The sequence below is a fragment of the Capricornis sumatraensis genome, chromosome 2 (assembly GCF_032405125.1).
Source record: "Capricornis sumatraensis isolate serow.1 chromosome 2, serow.2, whole genome shotgun sequence".
Taxonomy (NCBI): Eukaryota; Metazoa; Chordata; class Mammalia; order Artiodactyla; family Bovidae; genus Capricornis; species Capricornis sumatraensis.
The window spans coordinates 175,647,736-175,673,185 of record NC_091070.1 but is presented as its reverse complement, the minus strand read 5'-3'; the positions used below and the strand labels follow the sequence as shown (position 1 = coordinate 175,673,185).

Here is a 25,450-nt window from a genome sequence, read left to right as displayed (position 1 = left end):
CAATTCATACATAACTTGTTGAATATTTTTAAAAGAAACTGAAATAAACGTTTTCTCTTTTGCAAATGTATAAGTGAAGTAAGTAAGTGTTAGTCACACAGTTATGTCCGACTATTTGCGATCCCATGGACTATAACCTGCCAGGCTCCTCTGTCCATGGAATTCTCCAGGCAAGAATACTGGAGTGGGTTGCATTTCCTTCCAAGGCAAAGCATATTTGTACATGTAGAATACATAGACTCCAAAGCATAAATAGGAAGGAAAAACAGCTTGATGCTTCAAATGTTTCAAAATCCTTTCATATATTAACTGATTTCATCTAACCAATAATGTGATGGATAGAGCAGTTCCTGTTTTATTGACTAGAAGCCTAAGATTTGAAGAAGCAGAACTAGAATTAAAATCCAATTTCATGAGTGTACCACATTATAAGCTACAGCTTGCTGCACTATGGCCAAACACAGGGGTCAAGAGTAAGCTCACACTGGAAGAATAAAAATATAAAAAATACACTCTAGAGTTTCTGTCTGCCCCAGACAAGAAAGAGGACATACCCGCTAATGAACCTAATACATCAGGATGGCCAGAGCCGCAGAGCTGTCTCCTACCAGAAGTATACATTCAAACTAAAGTTTGTGCCTGAAAGAGGACTTGTAACATTACATTAGAATTACATTAGAATAAGCTCAATGAGTTATACAAAGCAGTTCCCATACATCATATTCAAGGACAAAAAAAAAAATAAAGCTCAGAAACCCTCCCTGAAGGAGATGCTGTAGTGTACCCCAGAAGAAATCATTTTTAATACTTAATAATATGTGGAGCATATAATAAGTCATGAAGCAATTGGCTAAGACATGATTTCAGACATTTCTTTAGATACTCTGATCAGCTGCCTGAAGGGCTCACAGGGTTTCCAGTTGAGGCTTTCATCTATCGGGACCAAGTGAAGAAAAAACCGTTATTCTGAATGCTTAATAGTTTAATATAAGAAGAAAAACTTGGAAATATTTTGGGGTTTTATTTATGAATTTTTAAATTAAAAGGCAATAATTTAATAAAAGTTATAGAAAACAGATATTAAGATGTTTTAATGTATATTATTTACTAAAATGATTTCAGGGATATCCCATACCTCATCCTGCTCCACTTAAAATACAGCTATTAATTCATATTTTCCTCATAGAATTTTATTCTTCAGTAACCTTAGTACTGCAATTCTGAAATTACAAATCATAGTGCGACACAAATAATGTCTAACTCATCACAACAAATTCTACAAATTGACTTATGAATTTTATGCAGTTATTATAAACAGTGGCATTCAGTAAACACTGTAGTAGGAATCAGAAGGCCTCTCTCAGTGTTCCACTAAATATATGTATGGTCTTGGTTTCCTTAAGGGTAAAATGAAGGAAATGAAGTGAATAACCTTTTTAATTCATTTACATACTAAAAAAATTGAGTTTCTGTTTTCTAGAAACATATAGAGTTGGCAGTTTTTTTCCTGAAAATCTAGAAAATGCTACTAGAAGGACTGTATTCATCAATTTCTCTTTTAAAAAAAATCATTTTATTTATTTACTGTTTTAGGCTGTGCTGGGTCTTCACTGCTGCGCGGGTTTTTCTCTGTTGTGATGAGCAGAGACTACTCTCTAGTCGCAGTGCGCAGGTTTCTCGTTGCAGTGGTTTCTCCTGTTGCAGAGTACAGGCTTCAGTAGTGGCTGCCCGTGGGCTCAGCAGCTGTGGTTCCTGGGCTCGGAGCAGGAGCTCAATAGTTGTGGTGCCCTGGCTTAATTTCTCTGAGACATGCAATATCCTCCCAGATCAGGGGTCAATGTCTCCTGAACTGGCAGTTGGATTCTTTACCCCTGAGCCACCAGGAAAGCCCCTATTCATCAATCTTTCTATTAGGATGTTTCTTCAAAGATTTAATGAGCAATTTAGTTGGACTTGCATCTCTAATTCACAACAGAAAAAAATATATGAAAATAGAAGGATCAAAAGTAGTAACTGTTCTTAAATATTTATATATTTTATAATTGTTATATTTTTGAGCCTATTACCTAGGCTTCTTAGAAATTCTGGAAATGCAGAGTTTTATGTAGATTTTATATAATTGTATAGAATTATTTATCACACAAACCCTGTTATATAATAACCCATAACACGAGGTACTAAAAGTAAAAGTAACAGCAAATTTAATTTCAACCACGAAACATTCTCTCTACCTCTGTCAAGACCCATAGTCAGATCCCCATCATCATCTCTCAGCATGTGGCTTGACCTCTTTCTTTAAATTTTCTTCACTTGGCTATCACTATTCTGCTTGTTTTCCTCTTTCCACACTAGCCTTTCCTTTTTTTTTTTCCATTAAGATGTTTCACTCAAGAGTGGATTCTCTGAGCCAGATTTCTTTGTTCTTGTTTGGGGATATAGTTGCTTTACAATGTTTCTTTTGACCATGCTAAGTTAGAGAATTCCTTGTAGCTCAGTCAGTAAAGAAACTGCCTGCAATGCAGAAGACCTGGGTTTGATTCCTGGGTCAGGAAGAGCCCCTGGAAAAGGAAATGGCAACCCACTCTAGTATGCTTGCTTGAAGAATCCCATGGATAAAGGAGCCCCAGCAGGCTACAGTCCCTGGGGTCACAAGAGTCAGACACGACTTAACAACTAAACCACCAAGGACAGAAGAGCCTGGTGGCCTACAGTCCATGGGATTGAAAAAGAGTCAGACACGACTTAACTGACAACTAATCAACAAGTTTCAGAAGTTCACTGGGCATTCAGATTGAGATATCAACAAGTGGGTAATTGAATATAAACATCTGAAGTACAGAGGAGAGGCCAAGGCTAGAGATGAATAAATTTTGGAGTCATCCATCCTGGAGCCGAATGAAACCATATGGGTGTGTGTTGTTTTTCAGTCACTCAGTTGTGTCTGACTCTGCAACCCCATGGACTGCAGCACTCCAGGCTTCCCTATTCTTCACTATCTCCCAGAGTTTGCTCACTCATCCATTCAGTTGATGATGCCATCCAAGTGTGTATGGATACAAAAGAGAAGAGGGTCAAAGTCTGAGCACTGAATCACTCTGTCATTTAAAGGTCATGAACAGAAGAAGAGCCAATAAAGAAATCAAGAAAGAATGGTTAGTTTGTGCTGTACAGTGAAGGGACTAGCCACTCTTTTTTTATTTCTTTATTGGTAGAAAAATAGCTCAAGAGCTTCAGACCCTCTCAGACTTAAAACGAGCAAGACAGAGCAAGATTCTCTTTTCTGAAAATCCCAATAGGCTTCTCATTTCTCCTATTTGATCAGGTTACCTGCCCATCCTATAATAAATGATATTTTTAGGGGATACAGCGCTTTGTTTTAGGTCTAGATAACATGATTCACTGAAAGCATAGAGGCTAAGAATAATGAAGTGGGTGGTTTTCAAAGAGAATTGGAGATGATAGCTGCCAGACAAAGAATGAATGGCTCTTGAGCAGAAAAAACAGCAGGTATCCACTGAAAGCTTCATAAATACACACTGCTAGGAAAGGGAATGGTCTCTAGAACAAAGCACAGTAAGCAAGTTAACTACAGCATCACCAGGTATCTTTCTATAATGCAACTCTCTAATCCTGAATTACACCTCACATACATCCAGGCATGTGCATGTACACACACATGTTGTTCATATAGATAAACACACAAGGTGCAACAATTTCCTTTATTCTTGTTACTAGGTTTTAGAGCACTGCAAGACCAAATCAGGTCACTGAATTCCAGAGATTATAGATTATGATTCACAGAGCCTCACTGCTACGTAACAATCCATTTTGTCACAGGCTTCTCCAAGTTATGACCCAGTATTTTAGTTGGAACAAGATCAATATAAACCAGAATTATCAAGTAGTCAAATGATAGAAGCGGACTCCACAAGAAGCAAATGCACCATTTATTGCCAAACTGTTGCCAATATCTTCAGTCAGAAATTTCACTTGATATCAGTAACTTGATAGAAAATAAAAAAGCTGATTTTCACTAAATAAGCTATTTATTAGCCTCCTAGATCTGACCTTTTGCTAGAACACGGCATTTCCTCTTGGCTAAACTTCTTTACTTTCAGACTGCTTCTTGACGTATTCTCTGCTCTTACATTTCATGGCCCCTTTGGGCCTTAGCAGACAGGTGTAACTCCTTATATGTGAGATGCATACTGTCTCTGACATGCTTTATGGGACACAACAGCCGCACACAACCTATTAACCATAGCACAGCATGCCCAAGAGGAGTCTAGCTTCAGATCAGAATGTATGGCTGTTTGTCACATTTATAAAACCACAGTGGCATCTTTATTATTTCTATTATTTAAAAAATGTATTGAAGCAGTTCTTCATATACCTGGCACATATGAAATTTGTTTTCCTTAGATTTTTAGTTCCTTCCAGATTGACACTATAAAATAAATAGAGTCACTACAGGAGAATAGCTGAAAAGTGTTCTCAGCAGTTTACTTTGTAAATAGAATCTGTTTCCTTTCAGTTTTTATAGTGGTCTGGAGAAAGCCGGAAGTGTGCATACCTTCCACATATTGCATTGTAAAATATAAAATTTTCACATTAGAAAAATACAACCCCAATTTTAAATAATTTAATTGGAAATACACAGAAATACTGGAAAATATAAAGGTAAAATATTTAAGTTATGTTTCGTTCCTTTCTTCTCATTTTCTAATTAGTGACAAATAACAAAAAAGGACTACTAAGTGAAATGGTATGTTGAATAAATCTAAAATATTCCTTCAAGCTACATCAAGCTGTTGTATGTTCATGTTGATAAGACAGTGAGCCATTTAAATACAAAACTATTCAAAATCGTAGTTTCTACCACCATTTGATAACTAGTTTTAACAAATCGAGATCAACTAAAGGAAAGTTTTAATTAAACCTATCTTTAAAATAAAACATAGAGTACTTATGATAATTGTAGTTACTCATCATTTAGAAACTGTTCATTAATGACTTCATCATAAAAATCACATTAGTGGATAGTTTTTTGTTCTTGTGCTGCAAGTGAACTGCATATAATAGTTAACCATTGTATTTACTGTTAAAGAATATGACAGTGAATTAAGGATAATCTCATTAAATGGCCAGTTCCCATTTAATGAGACATGATGGGAACAAGTTGATCCAGTTCCCATCAACTCACAATATATGCTAATTAAGTCAGGAATAAGACTCAGGTTTGCCTTGAACTGTCTAAGAGGTAAGGATTAAATGTACCTTAAAAATAAAGAGGTAGAGAACATTTGGGGCATTTGCATTTGCCTGTAAGCAAATTAACAGGCTAAGAAGTGTTGCTGGAGAAAACATTAAGCTGATGTTTCAAATCATCTTAAAGAACATTTCCAGTATGATGGAGGCTGTGGTTCAATAGCTAAGTCGTGTCCTACTCTTTCGCAATGCCATGGACTGTAGCCCGCCAGACTCCTCTGTCCATGGGATCTCCCAGGCAAGAATACTGGAGTGGGTTGCCATTTCCGTCTCCAGGGGATCTTTCCAAGCCAGGAATCGAACCTGCATCACCTGCATTGCAGGCGGTCTACTGCACTGAAGGCAGATTCTTCACCACTGAGCCACCAGGGAAGCCCTTCCAGTATGTATTTATATAAATACAAAATATATTCTAATATATTTTTAAATTTTTTTTAACTCTTTTTTAACCTTTTGCCTGCTAATCTCCGGTAATACTTGGTTCATCCTAGTTTCAGTCCTTGTTCAGTAGATTAAAGTTATAAAAGTTTTTTTCCAGTTATGTAATCAAATTATATGCTACCTCTGGGGTTCCCAAGTCTTTCAATCATCTGGGGTCACCCTGTCCCACTTCAGATGGAAAACTAACATTTTCTCACAGACCCCCACACACATCCCCAGCTCTGAATCATCAAGAATTCCTAGGTTTTTTATAGTTCCTCTGGGGCAGTGGTCCTCAATCTTTTTGATACCAGGAACCGGTTTTGTGGAAGGCAGTTTTTCCATAGACAGGGTGGAGGGAGGACAAGATGACTTAAGAATGATTTCAGCGCATTACTTTTATTGTGCTCCTTATTTCCATTATTATTAATCAGTTACACCTCAGATCATCAAGCATTAATTAGATCCTGGAGGTTGGGGACCCTTGCCCTAGCTCAATGTTGGCACTGATGTTCCTTCCACTGAATTCTTGATCTGCATCTTTGCATCAACTTTTATAATGGCTGTTACCTTTTCTACCTCCTTACCCCAAGCTGGACCTACTTCTAATGCCATCATTTCATTGGAAAGCATAGGGCTCTGATGTTTAACAGATCTCATTAATGATTTGGGGCTTCGGGAGGTAACAGAGCACAGAATACTAGAATATTGGCCTTCACAGTCCTAAATATTTACGGACTCTTCTCTATCACAAACAATTCCTCCATATTTTTGATCTCTTTCTTTTTTCAGTCTTTTCCTCTTTCCTTTAAGACCTGTTAACTGTCTCTTCAGGAGCTGCTGCCAAAACCCTGAACTGTTTTCAGAGTCTTTCTTTTCTCTTTTCTTTCGCCTTCACTCAAACTGTGGCTAAAACTTCACCCCTTTCTCAAATTAAAGCCTCTGCTGTATCTAAACAATAGAATTATCTACCCAGGAGATGAATTGTTCTCTTCTCCTAGAAAACAATAGCAACTAATTTAAATTACGTAGCCATCTTTTCCCTCACTCTACATTTGCACTATTTCTTTCACTTAGTCACACAGCTCTTTCTAATTAGTCAGAATATATGTGCATTTAAAGTAGAGAATTAAAATAATGCAATTGTTATTGCTAAAAGATTTTTAAGTTTTACAAACTGCTAATCAAAATTTAGTCCTGCACATGGTAATGAATGAATACTTACTCATGTCTGCTTGCTCAGGTAATTTTAAGTTAATTCCTATCATAGTTGATGCCTATAGAAACACTGTTGCTGAAGCTGAAACTCCAATACTTTGGCCACCTGATGTGAAGAGCCAACTCCCTGGAAAAGACCCTGATGCTGGGAAAGATTGAAGGCAAAAGGAGAAGGGGACAACAGAGGATGAGATGGTTAGACAGCATCACTACCACAATGGACATGAATTTGAGCAAACTCCAAGAGATAGTGGAGGACAGAAGAGCCTGATGTGCTGCAGTTCACTGGCCCACAGAATCAGACATGACTTAGCAACTGAACATCACCACCAGAGAAATACTATTTTGTCAGAGTTTATACTGTCTTTTGTGTACCAAGTTAACATAGGCTAACCCTGAGAACTTAAGTGAAATGTGAATCTTTTCTAGTAGGATACAATTATTTGAAGATATTTAGCTTTACATGTATTTGATTACTTTTTTTATCTTTTTTTACATAGTTTTGTGTAAGAATAGAAAAGAATCCTGGCCTTGGATTTAGTATCAGTGGTGGAATTAGTGGACAAGGAAATCCATTTAAACCTTCTGACAAGGTAAGAAGTGAATTCCTTATTGACAATTTTAATTAGTAAAACACTGTACTGTGGCAAAAAAATATTTTTAAAATTTTGTGATTTTACTGTGCTTTGATAAGCTAGCTAACTATGAAACCAGTTAGAAACTTTCTCAGCAAGGGGAAAAAGAATTGACTGCAGTGATTGACAAATCCTACAAATAAGAAGAAATAAATTTAAGCATACTTTTTGAAAAGGAAGTTCTTTGTTTTTTACTTTTTGTTTTGTTCACCATTGTATATATCTGTAAAGGAAGCTACACAGGTAATTTTTAACAATTTGTTTCCAAAAGTTGTAAATCACTTATTTGAGAAGATGTTTTCTCATAGTAACAGAATGAATAAATACTGATTCAACACCAGGGCCAGTTAATTGACATCTTTATATTGAATCCATCATATTTGTAAAGTATTTCACTGATTGGATTGTAGAACTAAAAGCCCAGAGAAAAGAGATATCCTGTGAGAACATCAGTTGGCCATGGCAGAGGGATCGGGTCCTCCTCTCATGGTTACCCCTGTGTGCCGAACCATGGGTAAAGGTTCACCTCCTCCCCCAACTCTAACCTCAACCATTGCTGGATATCCACCATGCTGCTCATGCTCACAATTGGCCTGTCTGATCCCACTGAAGAACACGTGCCTTTTTTATTAAAAAAGTGTACCCTGGGCTGCATAATCTGCCCTCTGCCATCAGTGTTTTAATACTCTCAGCTTCTAAACAATTAGTAATTATAATTTGATGGTAATTGAAACTGTCTGCTTTTGACCTCATCAAATTTAACTGCATTAAGCAACATCATAAAACTTTGGGTGAGGCAGAAAGACAGAAATTACATATAAGTAAAACCTCCACAAGCTCTTGACTTACTTCTGACTCACATGCTGGTGTAGACCTTTTCAATGTGCCGCTGTTATAAAGGTAACCCACATATCAGTTTCTGATCAAAAAACCTATTTCTGAAAAAACTTGTATGCCCCTACTCTGGAGATTTCCAAAGCCTTTACTCCCTTATTTTCCTCACTTCTTCCCACTCTTTTTGTCTCCTACTATCCATTATGCCCTTCTTCTTTTTCTTTTTGGAGAAGAAGAAAGGAAGAGTTTAGACCAAGAGGAAGAATTATTCTTACTGTACATATTATATTAGGATGGAAGGGAAAGAAATCCCCAGTGTCCATAAATAAGAATTTCTTTGATTAAGTAATTGGAACAGGTATTCCCATATAAGGAATGTGTATCAAGCAGCCCTATATAAAAGGGGAATTCCAGTTTAAAATGTTTGTGTATAAATAACTGCTGCATTTCCTTTTTGAAATGATGTTGAAGATAATTATTGATTTAGTAGAATTTAAATATTTGTGGCTTAGTAGGACCAAGTGTTTACTGAATTTTAATAAGTTATTAATGTCTTAAGACAAAAAGCATGAAAATGCAAAATCACCAGAAACATATGATATTTTTAAAAGCCTCAAATCATTGTCTGATTCTTCTTGGCCCCTCTTTTTCTCTCTGGTTTTACATCTCCTCCATAAGCTCTTTCAGTGAAAAGTTAACCACCTTATCATTCATAAGACAGTTTAAATTCAAAATTCATTTTCCTCTCCTTTCTCACCAGCGTGTACACTTTTCCACCATATTTTTGGAAAGCACAGGGTACTAGATATTTTTCAATTAAGGATGAACAAATTACTAAGTAGTCAAAATGTCAGAATGCTGTTACTTTTTTGCTTTTATTTTTAACTGAAGGGGACAGTAGATGTGAGGCTTTCAAATCATTGCCTATGATTCTTCCTCTATGAGGAAATATGAACACTTTATTAATTTAATTTCTCATTTGTAATATGTTAATGACTGTAGTGAGACTGAATTATTTCTATGATCTTATATAATCTATCCATTGAAAGATTTCCTCTCAAAAGCATTTTCTTTGCCTGATTACTTTCTAAAACATTTAAAATCTGAAAAGTCTCCATTACTGCAAATTGATCAGATTAATTAAAATTTAATTAATTTTCATTTCTTCTGTAGTTCCAAATCTACAGAAGATTCTCAGATTGCTTTTAATTTATTGACCACATCAATCATATGGTAAATCCTCAGTAAAAAGTGTTGAGGGGATCTAAAGACACTAGCTCTGGACAAAAGAGTTTAATCCTCTCACAAGGAAAGGGATTACTCTCAAAGAAATCCAGTTGCATTTCTTTATCCCCCATGCTCTGTTCCTATAGTGGTTGCATAAAATTTAGTGTACAACCCAGTGCCTAAAACCTAAAAGTATCAAACAGCAAGAAAACGAGAATCAAGCTTAAAAATACTCTTCTTGAGAGGTTCCTGGAGCTCCAGTGGTTAGTACTTGGCATTTTCACTGCTGTGGCCCTGGGTTCAATTTCTGGGCAGGAAAATAAGATCGCACAAGCCATGTGGCACAGACAAAATAAAATACTCTTCTCTCCAATGTTAAAGAACAAGTTTCATCATAAATAGGTTAATTTTCAGCTGTGAGGAGAGGTGAGGAGAACCAAATTCAACCGATGTTTTAATTCAGCAGATAGTAACTGGATCAGAGGTTAATGCTTTCTTTATAAGGAGTTCTAGTAAAGTTAGGAAAAAGCTTAAACTTTAATATAATATATACCCTCTTCCAGTAAGAGCTTCCTTCGTGTCTCAAGGATAAAGAAAACACCTGCTAATGCAGGAGACATAAGAGATGTGGGTTCAATCCCTGGGTCGGGAAGGTCCCCTGGAGAAGAAAATGGCAACCCACTCCAGTATTCTTTCCTGGAAAAGTCCATGGACAGAGGAGCCCTGTAGGCTACAGTCCATGCAGTCACAAAGCGTCGGACACAACTTAGCAACTGAAAAACAACTCTTTTAATAAACAGGTCGTGGATTTAAAATGGTCTTTCAAGCACACTGTATAATTTTACTTACTATTTATGAATGTTCAAGTGTTTGTTTTATAATGTCACTCAAAATTCTAAGTATCCAAGATATCTGAACGTCTTAGAGTCATTGAAGACTTTCTGTACTAAAGCAGCCAATGGAATTGTTCCAGTCTCTTTATTATAATTGCTAGGAAGCACTGCTTCAGCCAAATGACAATGGCCAAAGTGAAAGAGCATCCAAACCGATTACATGGTATACAGCCAGGTAGCAAAAGCATGAAGTAGTCATCGCAAAGGGCTGAGAGGATGGAGCTGAGGCAAAAGTGAGTTGTGTTGTTCAGTCTATCAGAAGTTCCAGTTTAGATTCTGTTCCAATTTAGATATTGCAGAAAAACTCTTGCTACAGCTCAAAAGTTAACTGAGGTTTTAGAGAGAATTGAGGATCAAGCCAGATACGAAGACTGTACCGGATTGTATCAGACTTTGAGAGCTGAGAACAGCATCTGGTCTTGCAACTATAACTCCTCTCTAAGACCTCAGGGTAGTCTGAATCAACTATGGTCCCCTTGGATTAAACGGATGGAGCATGATTAGTCAGTCCTACAGTTCATATCATTGTCAGAACAGTGGTGAACAGAACAACTACTCACAGTTGAACAACCCAACTCACTCCTCATGGAGTTCATTATTTTAAGTTCACTGCCAGGTGAAAGCTGCTTTTACATACTTGAAAAGAGAAAATTGTAGAAAACCAGATAAAAATGACCTTATGTAATGCTTGCCTTTGCCCTCTCAGTGAAGTGGATGGAGCCATTATCTGATTTATTATTATAGAGGAACATTGCTATCAAGATGGCAAGATACTCCACAGAGATAAAAGATTTTGATGTAACAAATCTGATAATAATAATAAAACTATATAGACTTTTATTGAGTATCTATAATGTGTTAGTCACTATATTTGGCTCTTTAAATACATGAACTGATCTGATCTTCATAACAACTTAATGTTAGTTGAATACTATCATTCCTCATTTTGTGGAATGGCCCAGAGGGGTTAATTAAGTCACCCAGGGCCATTTAGCTGATCTGTGGCAGACAAGATTGGAACCAGATTGATCTGATTCCAAATCCTTTTCTCTTAATAAGCCCTGTGATGCACACCTCTATCTGCAAATACCACTTAGCAGAACATGTGACAAATTTATACCTTGTAGAGTTGAGACTAATATAATAATCTAATATTGAAGGTGTTACAGAACACTCTAATTAGTTATAGCCTAGATATTTGCTTCAACAAATCCTCCAAAGTCAGGATATTTTCTCTATTGAACTTAGATAATTAGAAGCGTGTGTACAGCATACAGTACACATTGGATTGCTAAGCATTTGTATAACTTCTGGACTAAGGTATTATTACAGTGGAGATTGTGCCAATGGAGCAAACCACAATAATCTTTCCCTATTTAAGTGTTCATAAAATAATAACTCATGATTGTAAAATTTAAGATACCAATACAGTTTCCATGAGATGTTGTTGGGAAGAGATTGGATTAATGAATGATTGATATGTTGTGTGACTTCATAAGGCAGCCCAAGACTCTGAAAATAAATAAATTTTTAATGTTGTATTCACATAGCTCCTCATTAAAGAACTGATATCCCTTCTTGCTTCATTTGCGAAGGATGGACTAAGAAGCTTCTGGATTTTAAAGATATTAAAGGAGATGACAGCCCCTTTCTCTATATGCTGTAAAAGTATAGCACTGAATAATTCCATGAACAATTACTTAGAAACAGTACCAAATGGAAGCTACATTATGCATAACCTCAAATTACATGATAGCAGGTACTACACATACTAGGATATCGAGACCAAAGAATCACTTATTCTCCACAGTTTTATCATAAACACTTATGCTCAGCGGATGCCGGAGACCTTACTTATATTTCCATGAATTTGGACAATCTGCATGTAGACAGAAGTGATACAAGAAACAATTCATGTTCTTTCTTAAATGCCTTAATTTGCCCATGGTTTAGGTAAAATCCCAAGCCAAAGAAGAATATTAGAGGCATGTCAACTGTAAGATTCTATAATCAATCACCAATAAACTTGAAAGGTTCTGGAATTTCAGAATAAATTACTGTGCTTAATTGTACATAAATTTTAAAAGATCAATTCCAGATGCCAAACAGCCTGCAGCCAGATGTAGGTCCCTCCTATTTACACACCACCTTCCACCCCTAGGAAAAAAATTGTATGGAGATGGGCATTACAGCAAATAGAAGTGTTTTTTTAATTAAGAGAAGAAAAGTTAGTTGTGCAAATCCAAAGCATTTCTTTGATACCTTTATTGGAGATAATAATACTCAGAGGCATGCTTGGCAGTAGCAAGTTTGGAAACATACAAGAAAAATTTTTCAGGTTTGTTCAGTCTCATGACACTGGTGGATAACAAACAAAAAGTTGCAAAGATCTGTTCTCGACTTATGAAAAAAGTACATATCATAAACCTATTTACTGTCATATATTCTCCATGGATATAAAAATCAAGAATAGCAAACACATTTATCTAGAACTCCACACAGCATATGATTTATATTTACTACATAAATATTAAACTACATGCAATATTTCCTTAATTTTTATAACTCCTAAGGATGATTTATTTTATGTATTTCTAAATTAATTTTATAATATAACATATATCTGTTCCATCCTTAATTCTACTTTGAGTGCTTATGTAATACAAAGTAATGTGGAGAACCTATTAATTATGTGAAAATAACAAGAAAGAAATAGATAAAATATAAATAGATAAAGAAATAGATAAAATATAAATATGTGTACCTTTTATATAAAGCTGAATTTTTAAAAACAAATAGCAAGCATAAATTATTGTACTACTTGATTATCCCAGCTGCATCTTAGTCACATTGGAGTTTGAGGTTTAGAATACCATTTGGTTGTTTAAGGACATTAAAAGCAAGGATTTTTTTTAATAAAAATGCGTTTTTGCCTATTTTGTTCTTTGTCTTATATGTTAAGGAGACCCTAAATCTATTCAGAAATATTAATAGAAATGCAGTCTTCACAATCTCCTTTTAATAGGATTCTACAAGTATGATCACCTATATGAGGTCTTTTAAGAAGGCTCCAAGGCTTCTCTGGTGGCTCAGACAGTAAAGAATCTGTCTGCAATCCAGGAGACCTTAGTTTGATCCCTGGGTCAGGAAGATCCCCTGGGAAGAGGAAATGGCAACCCACTCTAGTATTCTTGCCTGAAGATTTCCATGGAGAGAGGAGTCTGGTAGGCTACTGCCCATGGAGTCTCAAAGAGGTGGACACAACTGGGTGACTAACACTCACTCAAGAAGTTGTGGCAGTGTCCTTTAGCCAATTTGATGATTTTATTATCAAGACATTATGTTATAAAAAAGAGATATAAGATTTCAGCTTGCAAAGGGATGTAATAAAACATAAAAACACAGACATGATTCTTTAAGAAAATATCATTCTATTTTACATATGAAAAAATAAGGTGATTTAAAAGAACCATTTCAAATAAGAACATTGATTGGGACATTTTTAATTCAATGGTATATTTAGAAAAACACTTGAATTGAGATTGCTATCACTTTGTGATATTTTTTAACAATCAGTAAAATATTTTTCAGTAAAATTGAAGTCCAAGTACATAACCAGTTATATTAGTTGCTAGAGTTAAATGTTATCTATGTTTTGTCTGCTGCATAATGTCAGCTATTTAGCATGGAACAAAATATACTCACTAAGGAGACAGAAATGGTATGGGAAAGGACTTGAAACTTTTTAAGTTTGTTTCAATTTTTGGAAAAACATCAGAGACTTTTCAATCAAATATGAAAACACTTAAAATTAGTTCATAAATAATATCTTATGTAATAACTAATAAGAATTAACAGGTCCATCAATTAGAGAAAGCTTATTACTGAGGGTTCAAAAGATCTTTGAGAAATGTGTGAAATCTTTCATATCCCATTTATAAATATACACCACAAGCTGTAAATGATATTCCAGGGACTCCCATAGTATTTTTAATTTCTGCTTGAAGATGTTATAACTAACTAGAATCTTGAAAATATTATGAAGTCAGATTAATAGAAATAAAAACAAAGTAAAAAGTAATCTTCCATGTCTCTTCCTGTAGCAATATTGTTTAACTTTTAAAAATTTACCCATCTAACATTTGAGATGTATCTCAATAGCATGTATTTAATAACAGTATTATCCATGTTTCCTCCAATCCACCCCCAAAGTTGCTATATGCACGGGAGCCTGATACTGGCTTCCAAAGAATCTGCTGCTACTGCTAAGTCACTTCAGTCGTGTCCGACTCTGTGTGACCCCATAGATGGCAGCCCACTAGGCTCCCCTGTCCCTGGGATTCTCCAGGAAAGAACACAGGAGTGGGTTGCCATTGCCTTCTCCAATGCATGAAAGTGAAAAGTGAAGTCGCTCAGTTGTATCTGACCCTCAGCGACCCCATGGACTGCAGCCTACCAGGTTCCTCCGTCCATGGGATTTTCCAGGCAAGAGTACTGGAGTGGGGTGCCATTGCCTTCTCCCTCCAAAGAATCACTAGTAAGCAAAATATGGAATCTGCATATACCTTCCAGGCAAGAAGATACTGCAGAACTTTAATTTTTGTAGTTTATATTTTTCTAAAATCAGATCCTCAAGATGAAGAACCAGAGATGGAGATTTTTGTGCAAGTTAATTGAAGAATTGCTGTTAGGTGAAATCTATATGAGAATGAGGGATGCAGTAGGGCAGGTGAAGAAACCAGGCAAAGATATGGATTTAGTGGAAATTTTAATTAAATTTCAAAATTGAATTTAAAAAATAGGGTACCACAGAGTTGTCTCACCCTAAGGAAGGAAACAGCCTTTTGTACCCTGGTACCAGTCATTGAGGGCTTCATAAGTGGCTCAGTGGTAAAGAATCTGCCTGCCAATGCAAGAGATGTGGGTTTGATCCCTGGGTCGGGAAGATCCCTGGGTCGGGAGAAGGAAATGGCAACCCACTCCAGTGTTCTTGCCTGGGAAATCCTATGGACAGAGGAGCCTAGCAGGCTACCGTCCATGGGGTTGCAAAAGAGCCAAACACAACTTAGCAACTAAACAGCATCATCAGTCATTGACTACGTGGGAAGGAGCATGACCTACCCAGAATTTCTCAGTAAGGAAGCTCCAGGCTGAGGGTAATTTTCAAAAGAAGTGTTAGATGTGAGCTGTCAGCAGCATCTGCAGAGTGAAAGCACCAACCTGATCAAGGGAATCTGGGCAGGTCCCCAAAAATGTCCATTATACCATTATGAAAATAATGGATGTTTTTCATCTTTCAAACTGAAAGTACTTCAGTACCAGTAATTCTGATATGCTTTCATCTATGAGAATTACTTCCCTAGAGCCTGAATGCTTTCAACCATGGCATCTGAGAGGGATTGCCAAAGCAACTGATACTTCAATATGGATCTTGAAATTTGTTGTGTTGTATTTTTTCAACAAGACCTATTAAATCTGCTTTTAAATCCTTGTAATTTTTCTGATTAATCTTTAAAAAAAAAAGACTGCTATATCCCACATTTATAGTCTTAGCCTCTCTAAGAGATAGTAATCACTAACTGAGCCAAATCTCTGTTCTTTGATAGCTAAAGAAAGTGGTTCACAAAATAATATTGATCACAAGGAGCAGGGAAATTTGGTGTGAGCACACTTAGGTGGAAAAAAAAATCAGGTAGCAATAGGTACGATCAAAGAAATCTAAAACAACTAAAAAGAAAACCCAAGTAACTGCAAAACACTTTTATTGTGTCATTTTTCTCTTTTGGGTGTGTAAAGAAAATCATGAGAACACAAAGAGTTGATTCTTAAGTTCTGTAAGTTCCAACTTAAGTTTTCCCTAAGATCTTTTGAATGAGTTGAAAGAAAGCCATAAAGAGATGAGAATAGATTTCCAGACACCAAGTTAACCTGAAGGCCCCAGAACTCTGCTGGAAAGTTGGACTACTAGATCAGAATTTTTAGATTGTGTTATTTTAACATGTATATATATAAATACATGTATAAATATATATATGTACGCACACATATGTAAGTACGTATATTTTCAAAATATATATTATGGAGCTTGGGGGTCTATTGCTTTTGTTTTCTGGCTGTGGTGGGTCTTCATCACTACACACAGGCTTTTCTCTAGTTGCTGCAAGCGGGCGCTACTCTCTAGCTGCAGTGCTCAGGATTCTCACTGCAGTAGCTTCTCTATGGCAGAGCACAGGCTCTAGGCATGTGGGCTTCAGTGGTTGCAATGCGTGGGCTCAGGAGTTGTGTCTCACGGGCTTAGTTGCTCTGCAGCATGTGGAATCTTCCCAGACCAGGAATCAAACCAGTGTCCCTTCCATTGAAAGGTGGATTCTTGACCACTGGACTACCAGAGAATCCCCCAAAATATATAAATTGTTAATAAACCCACAGTTACATTAAGCAGTGAGCACGTAATAACAGTTTAGGATTACTGCATAAGGCACAAAATTACTAGTAAGATTTTATTTAATTGTCTCTATCATCTTTATAATATAATTAGCATAGCTATACATGGTCTTGCGGAGAAGGCGATGGCACCCCATTCCAGTACTGTTGCCTGGAAAATCCCATGGACAGAGGAGCCTGGTAGGCTGTGGTCCATGGGGTCATGAAGAGTCAAACACGACTGAGTGACTTCCCTTTCACTTTTCACTTTCATGCATTGGAGAAGGAAATGGCAACCCACTCCAGTGTTCTTGCCTGGAGGATCCCAGGGACAGGGGAGCCTGGTGGGCTGCCGTCTCTGGGGTCACACAGAGTCAGACATGACTGAAGTGACTTAGCAGCAGCAGCATACATGGTCTTAGTAACCAATTCTATTTTTAAATATAAAGGAGTAGAAATTATTTCCCATATTTGAAACCTACTGGGTCAAACCCCATCACCATACACAAACCACATTCCAATAACAAGGCACTATCATTTAACCTCCAAGGACATTTATTAATAGAAAATAGGAAGCATTGGACTATACATTAAAATGATTAAAGAGAATCATATCTTAAATTTGTGTTTCTCTTTGTTTATTGAGCTATACCAAGATTTATTTTTTATTGAGAGGAAAATCATATATTCATCCTGTCCTCTACTTTTTAAATATGGTTTCTACCTCGACTCTGAATGACTAATTTAGTAGGATACCTCCACTAAGGTACAAGATTTGCTTATTCCTATACTGCAAGAAAACCCTATAGTATGCTGGGTTTTGTATTACTTGCACACACCAGCTGGGAGCAGCTTCAGTTCTCTGAAGGTGTCTATCTCTGAGCCACAATGTGAGGGTCACCAAAGAGACAAACAATTGAGAGCCACTTTCACTTAGGTATCTTCTGCTGATTATGAACTAGGGCATTCTCAGGGCTTTTACTCTGGACAACATAGTCATCCTTTTAAATCATAATTAACTTAAAAATATACAACAAAATTCTAACCAGTAGGTTTAAACTTTGAATTTTTAAAAAGTAAACACATATTACTTACAGTCTTCAAACTTCACACATTTGTTATTTTTACATGATCTTTATTACCAGGATAACTTGAAATAAAAAGGCTCTTAAGCATTTGTTGTATATTTTTAAATGCTTTTTATCTTTCATGGTTTACATACTTTTTGCAAACCAGCTAAGCCTTTCCTGGAGAAGGAAATGGAAACCCACTCTAGTATTTTTGCCTGGAAAATTCCATGGACAGAGGAGCCTAGCAGGCTACAATCCATGGGGTTGCAGAGTTGGGCCCAACCGAGCACACACTGCCCAGTCAGTCTTCTCCTTTATATTAAAGTATCCAACTACATTTATCATTCAGTTGTGACTTGAGTTGTATCTTTCAGGAATGTTTAAGTTTTGTACATATTTTATAATTACTAAAACTGGTGTTTTCTTTCCATAAAAAATAATAAATACAATCATAATACAGTCTTAGTCTCAGATGTGTACAACTGCAGTCTTTTTACTTAACTTAAACCTCAGAAAAATTATACAGGTAATAAATGAAAACATTGTCACTATAAAAATTAAATAATATAGAAATATAGAGACTAAAAAGTAATTTTTTAAAAAAAAGAAACTTCCTTTTCTCTCTACCTCACACTGCCAATGCACAGCCATGGCTAAGAGCCACTTTGTCAGTCAGTGTATCAGAAATCCACAACTGTAGAGCCTCCGAGACATTTGTCACTGGCCTTTTGACCTCCTGATTTCACTGCCGGCTCTAAGCAATACTCCAGCATGGTTTACTCTACATAAGGCCGTATTTTATATAAAAGAATCATAGTTTGATTGAATGTAGCTCAAAAGAGAACAATTTTCACTTTAGAAACCTTATTTTAGCGTAAGTGACAAAAAAAGACTTCACTGAAATTTTCACTTCTCAATCCATTATTTTGAAATGGTATGGTGTCAAAAATTTTGACAATTGAAGGGGCTTTGGGGAAGCTTGCAGGGATGATAATCAGAAAGCTGATTATTGATACTATTTTAGGAATAACTAAGAAGGGGAATCCACAGCCACCTACAGTTACTCACTCTTGGTTTTAATGGCTTCTACTATTTTATGCTATATATTAAGCTGAGAAGAAAAGCGAGTAGGAGCTCTGACAGAATCAGTAAACTGTATGAAACTCAGCAACCAACTACTCACCACAAGTTAAGGTCTCATATTAAATACAGGCTTTAAAGTTTAAAGAAATCATAAAATAAAAGAAATGGAAAATATTTCACCTGTTTTTCCCAAATAGGCAAGAAATCTGGAAAAACAGTATGTAAAGGAGTGTGATCTCTTAAAAGAAAATATGAAAATCAAATGAAAGAAGATTCTTTTTTTAAGCTTAAGAATTTTACCAAGAAATAAACAGAAATAAAAAGATAGTTTAAGTCACAATGGAGAGACTCCCAGAGATTTTTAATTTTTAGGTAATAATTGGAATATTGTAACAATCAATTAAAGAAAAATTACGATTATAATTCCTACAGGAATACCTCCAGGATATTAAAGTTTGGTTCCAGACCACTGCAATAAAATGAATATTGCAATGAAGCAAGCCCCACAGATTTTTAGGTTTCTAAATACCTTTAAAAGTTACGTTTATACTATAATGTATTCTTTTACATTATAAAATGTAAAAATGTGGGGAAGGCAATGGCAACCCACTCCAGTACTATTGCCTGGAAAATCCCATGGAAGGAGGAGCCTGGTAGGCTGCAGTCCATGGGGTTGCAAAGAGTCAGACACGACTGAGCGACTTCCCTTTCACTTTTCACTTTCATGCATTGGAGAAGGAAATGGCAACCCACTCCAGTGTTCTTGCCTGGAGAATCCCAGGGACAGGGGAGCCTGGTGGGCTGCCGTCTATGGGGTCGCACAGAGTCGGACACGACTGAAGTGACTTAGCAGCAGCAGTATTCTTTTAAGTGTGCAATAGCATTATGTCTAAAAATAATATAGATGCCTTAATTCAAAAATACTTTATTGCCAGGGGATTCCCTGGTGGCTCAGATGGTAAAAATACTTTTATTGCCTTTTTTTTATAGTGAGTGAAGAGACGGAGTGGGAGGTTGGAGTTAGCAGATGCAAGCTTTTATATATAGAATAGATAAACAAGGTCCTGCTGTATAGCACAGGGAACTATATTCAATATCTCATGATAAACCATAACGCAAAAGCATATTTTTAGAAAAGAGTGTGTATATATATATATAAACTGAATCACTTTGCTGTATGGTAGTAATTGACATAGCATTGTAAATCAACTGTACTTCAATCAAAAAATTTAAAAATATTGCTAAAAATGCTATTATCTAAGTCTTCAGTGAGTAACATCAATTATCACTGATCACAGACCACAAACAAAATAATAATATTGCAAGACTTACCAAAATGTGACACAGAAACATTGAAGTTAGCAGATGCTGTTGGAAAAATGGCACCAGCAGACTTGCTTGACAGAAAGTTGCCACAAACCTTCAATTTGTTTAAAAAAAAAAAAAAAAATGCAGTATCTGCAAAGTGCAGTAAAGTGAAGCACAGTAAAACAAGGTATGCCTATATAAAGTAGGCAAAGCCAAACATAATTTTAACTCTTATATTCAGATTCCCCAAAAGAAAATGTTGCATGATAATCAGCATCAAACTATTTAAAAAATTCAATTTTTTAGTAGCCAATTTGTCGTTTCTAACAGGAATCGCAGATAAAAGGAAATCAACTTTTGGTTTGCTTTTATCAAGTCATAAGGGCAGTATCTTGAAAACTGTATATCTATATACATTTTTCTTTTTGGCTACTAAATAAATCTTACAGTGACATAACAGAATGATGCAAATGTATTTTTTTCTGTTAGGATTGCTCCATTATATTGTTACTAAGATATCTATAATCACATAACCAGGTTCTATGGGCTTTAATAGTCTCCTGTTGCACCAATGGATTATTAATAAATATGTGATTTTTATGTTAATATTTCTTTATATAAAAGTTCATGAAAGAGAGTTTTGAATTTCTTTAAAATCTGTGGATAAGATTTTAATGACATTTTTAGAGGACTTTCGTCAGTTGTATAATTTGTAATCTCTGTCTTTTGAGGCTCAATTATTTTAGGTTTCTAAAGCAACTCTTCTTTCTGCGCATTTTTTATGGATTTCATATTCATTGTGTCAGCTAGAGTTCAGTCATACATTGAAGCATCATGTTCAGCTGCCAATGCCCTCTTTCATCTTTTTTTCTTTCCTTTCCTTCCCTCTCGTCTCTTTCTCTCTCCTCTTCTTTAGTTTCTAATGATCCCTGGATAAATCTCTTCTCTTGCTGCATACAAAGTCTTCAATTGTTAAGCTAGGAAACTGTTCAGAGCTCAAGATTTGACTTTCAGCAATTAACCTTACCATATTTTTTTTTTCACACTTTTGACTCATAGAGTAAAACTATTGATAGCATCTTTATTCTTGATATGTCAAGTGGTCTAATAATCACAGGGATTAAGTAAACGCAATCTACTGTGTATTTGTCACGCTGCGCCTTTGAGTCACATCATAGCTTAATATTAACATTGCCCAATTTATGAAAAAAATATTTGCCAATATTTGACCCCCCAAAAAGTTACACCTTACAAGCTATTGAATCAATGGCTAAGTTTACTATTTCTATGAGTCATTTTTTTCCTCCAGAAACACTCTCTGAACTTTTAGTTATATGAAACCATAAAATATCATATTTTATAATATATAACCAATACGTTATAAATTATGCTTGCAATCATATGCAATTTTTATCTGACGTATGGCCTTCCTAGAAACCAATTTCTTAGCATCAGCTAGAGCCAAGTTTTTTTCAGAATTTTAAAGAAAAGTATATTTCACAAACTGATGTTGCAGTTCCCTTAAGACAAGTTCTATTTTGGTGTCTATGTTTACAATAGCTGAGACTGTCACAGTCATTCACCTTCATCATTAAACAGTCATATAAAGTTCCTTTCTCCTCTAAAGTTAGAATGTTAAATGTTTGCCTTGTAGACTCACTTCCTGAGTCCTTCAAGGTTTATGTCCAGTGGTGTGCAGGCTAGGTAACCAATAAGACAAGCAAGGTCAGATCATAACACTATGAAAAACCTTCCATACCCATCTTTTTTTCAAAATTACTTGTGAAAAGCAAAACTTTTTAAAAGCCCATTATGGGTACTTTTGGAAAAACCATTTATAAACTTATATGAAAACTGGTTCAAAAACTGGGGTAGAAATATGAAATGGTAACAGGTCATGCCTATTTGCAGCACATGGCCAACGCTCTCTGGATTAGCTTTGGTTCAAAACTGGGAGGGTTCCTCTGTGATTCCTGAGTCCACTGAATCTGTGTCTGTCTCAAACACACTTAGATATTGGTGTTTGATAGGAGAAAAGAGTTCTTTGGAGAGGACTGAGATACTGTTGGAGAAGACAATGGCAACCTACTCCAGTACTCTTACCTGGAAAATCCCATGGATAGAGGGAGGAGCCTGGTAGGCTGCAGTCCATGGGGTCGCTAAGTCGGACACAACTGAGCGACTTCACTTTCACTTTCATGCACTGGAGAAGGAAATGGCAACCCACTCCAGTGTTCTTGCCTGGAGAATCCCAGGGACTGGGGAGCCTGGTGGGCTGCCGTCTATGGGGTCGCACAGAGTCAGACACGACTGAAGTGACTTAGCAGCAGCAGCAGCAGCAGCAGCAATACTGTTGCTCTGCTGCAAGAAGCCTTCTAGAGGTGGTGCTGAGGGAAGACCACTGAACTGCTAAAAAACATGAGCTGAACATGAGGTGCAAAATATTAGAAAAACATACTCAGATAAGCCATTAGCCAATAACTAGACTCGGCCATTGTTGCAGATCCGATGCTCTACTGACTTGGAGCGACCAAAGGAGATAACCTCTAAGAGTTCTTAAGGACCATCAGAAAACCCTCTTGTTGGGACCTCTGTCCACTATTAAGAGTAAAACAACAGTTGGAGCCATTATAGCTGAGAGCCACCACTAGGAAACCACAGATGATATAGGAAAGACTTTCCAGCCCTCTTGCCATCCCCTTCCCGAAATAAAGATGGCATTCAGTATGGGGTCAATAAATGTTGTTGTATACCCTCTTATCAGTTGGGAATTCGAGGGAAAGATAACAAATGTTGGTCTTTCAGTACACTCCAAGACTAAGAGTAAAGGAGAATTTCCTGTCAGTAAATCCAGTACAGTTGGGAGACTCAGAAGTCTCTTAAAGTGGGCTTTGCTGGATAAAAAGACACTGGATTGTAGCTCAGTCTTCAAATTTTCAATAATTATAACAACATTTATTGACCCCATACTGAATGCCATCCACTGCTCTAAGTGTTTTATATATATTCACTCACTTAATCTAGTAACTATGAGGTATAAACCACTATTACAGGCTTCCTTGGTGGCCCAGAGAGTAAAGAATCTGCCCACAAGGCAGGAGACCCAGGTTCAATTCCTGGCTTGGGAAAATCCCCTGGAGAAAGGAATGGCTACCCACTCCAGTATTCTTGCCTGGAGAATTCCATGGACAGAGGAGCCTGGCCAGCAATGGGTCGCAAAGAGTTGGACACAATTGAACACACACACCGGCAGGCCAACACCTTTGTTGCAGCCCACTGAGAACTGAGTTAAATGGCTAACCTAAAGAACTGTCAGATAATAAATTTGTGATGTTTAGAGCCACTAAGTTTGTGACAACTTATTATAGTAACAGCAAAAAAAACCTAATACACACTACTCATTGAAAAACAGTTACTATTTTCCTTATTTGGGCAAAATGGATTTGCTATAGCCTTAGGTATATAGGTTGTTTCACTAGTTTGGAGGTATTGCATCATAGTCTGATCCACATTTAGCACTCTGCTAAGTGTTACAAGAAATAAATATTTTAAGATCTTGTCCAGAGAATTATAAAATTGGTCATATGCCATGATTTGGATCTTTGATACATACAAGATGGCTTACTGCACTTGGAATTCAGGAGATGGCTCTTTACCAGTCAGTGGGAAGTTATTACTCTAATTTTAACAATACAAATAGTTTGGTGATTCCTCACCAATATCTGTCAGTGTCAAAGTATTCTTTGAAATCTCAGAATATAATGAATTTGTTGAAAGGGTAACACACTGCTACAAAGAACTTTTTCAAAACAGTGTCAAAGTTTTCATATTTCTCATTTATATTCATCATAACAGAGACCATAAAATGAGCTCAGAATTATTTTGTCTCTTTCATATGACAGTGTTTATATATGTAAATACAGTGGAAAATCAGGGCACTGGCCTTTCCAAGCAGTCTTTGGGGAAACAGTCCACCTCCAAAAATAATGAATGCTACACACCATTATCAAACATGACATTCATTGCTATCTGTTTTGACTAATGAGGCAATATGCAGGCTGATAAAGTGAAAGTGAAGTCGCTCAGTCGTGTCCAACTCTTTGCGACCCCGTGGACTGTAGCCCACTCAGCTCCTCCACCCATGGGATTCTCCAGGCAAGGATACTGGAGTAGGTTGCCATTTCCTTCTCCAGGGAATCTTTCCGACCCAGGGATCGAACCCAGGTCTCCCACATTGCAGGCAGACGCTTTAACCTCTGAGCCACCAGGATATATGTATATACAGAAAAAAGGAAACTATATCAATGACAGTAGCAATTTCATAGTTGGTAAAAAAAAATTATTGATTGAAAAGAACTATTAGAGCTTTAGAAAACAGCAATAAATACTTAGGAAGACTCAGGCCACCATAAAAGTAAGCTTCAAAGCAAGTCTTCAGAACAGCAGCTGAGTTATGCAGAGCTTTGTGATGAATGAAATTAAACTTGCCACAGACATGAGATTTGGATTCTTCTGGCAGTCCGGTTGTGGGGTGTTGCTGTTCCTCCCAGCATTGCAGATATGATGGTCACAATTTCGCTCCTACAATCTGGATTCACACAAACATTATTAAAACCGTTCCTGTACAATGAGCTGGAAAAAGGCAATCAAAATTAACTAGGGAGCAAAGACTTTGACTGCTGGGACAAAATATAATAGTAAAGGCAGCTTCACCTTCAGCATCCAGAGATGCAGTGCCTTATTTTAGGCAATAATGTCATTCTGTCTGTTGTACAGTGACCTCAACAGCAAAAAGAGGGGACCACCAAGGGAACTGAGTACTCATACAGTTTCCTGGATTGATGGAGAATGAATTATGTACTCAGTATGAAAAGGACTGTAAGAATTATATTTGTTTTCACAACCAATGCCATTCACTAGTCTAGTGGATTAGTCGTTATGTTTTATTTAGCTGTCCCTTTCAAACAACCTGTTTTCTTTTTCATTGTGAACTGAGCATTTGTACAACTGAACTGACCAAAACAACTAGCTGTTTGGACATGGCACTGATTCGTGACAACATAAAGTTTTT

At 36.6% G+C, this 25,450-nt stretch overlaps 1 protein-coding gene across 2 annotated transcripts in view; it reads left to right on the top strand.

Annotated features, from left to right (window-relative positions):
• The window catches only part of LRRC7 (leucine rich repeat containing 7), a 496,743-nt gene that overhangs the window by 451,630 nt on the left and 19,663 nt on the right, over positions 1–25,450 (top strand). For both annotated transcript variants that reach the window (XM_068963774.1, XM_068963773.1), the window contains one exon: positions 7,407–7,499. In XM_068963774.1, the coding sequence (XP_068819875.1) occupies positions 7,407–7,499 (93 nt within the window). The remainder of the gene's footprint in view (positions 1–7,406; positions 7,500–25,450) is intronic.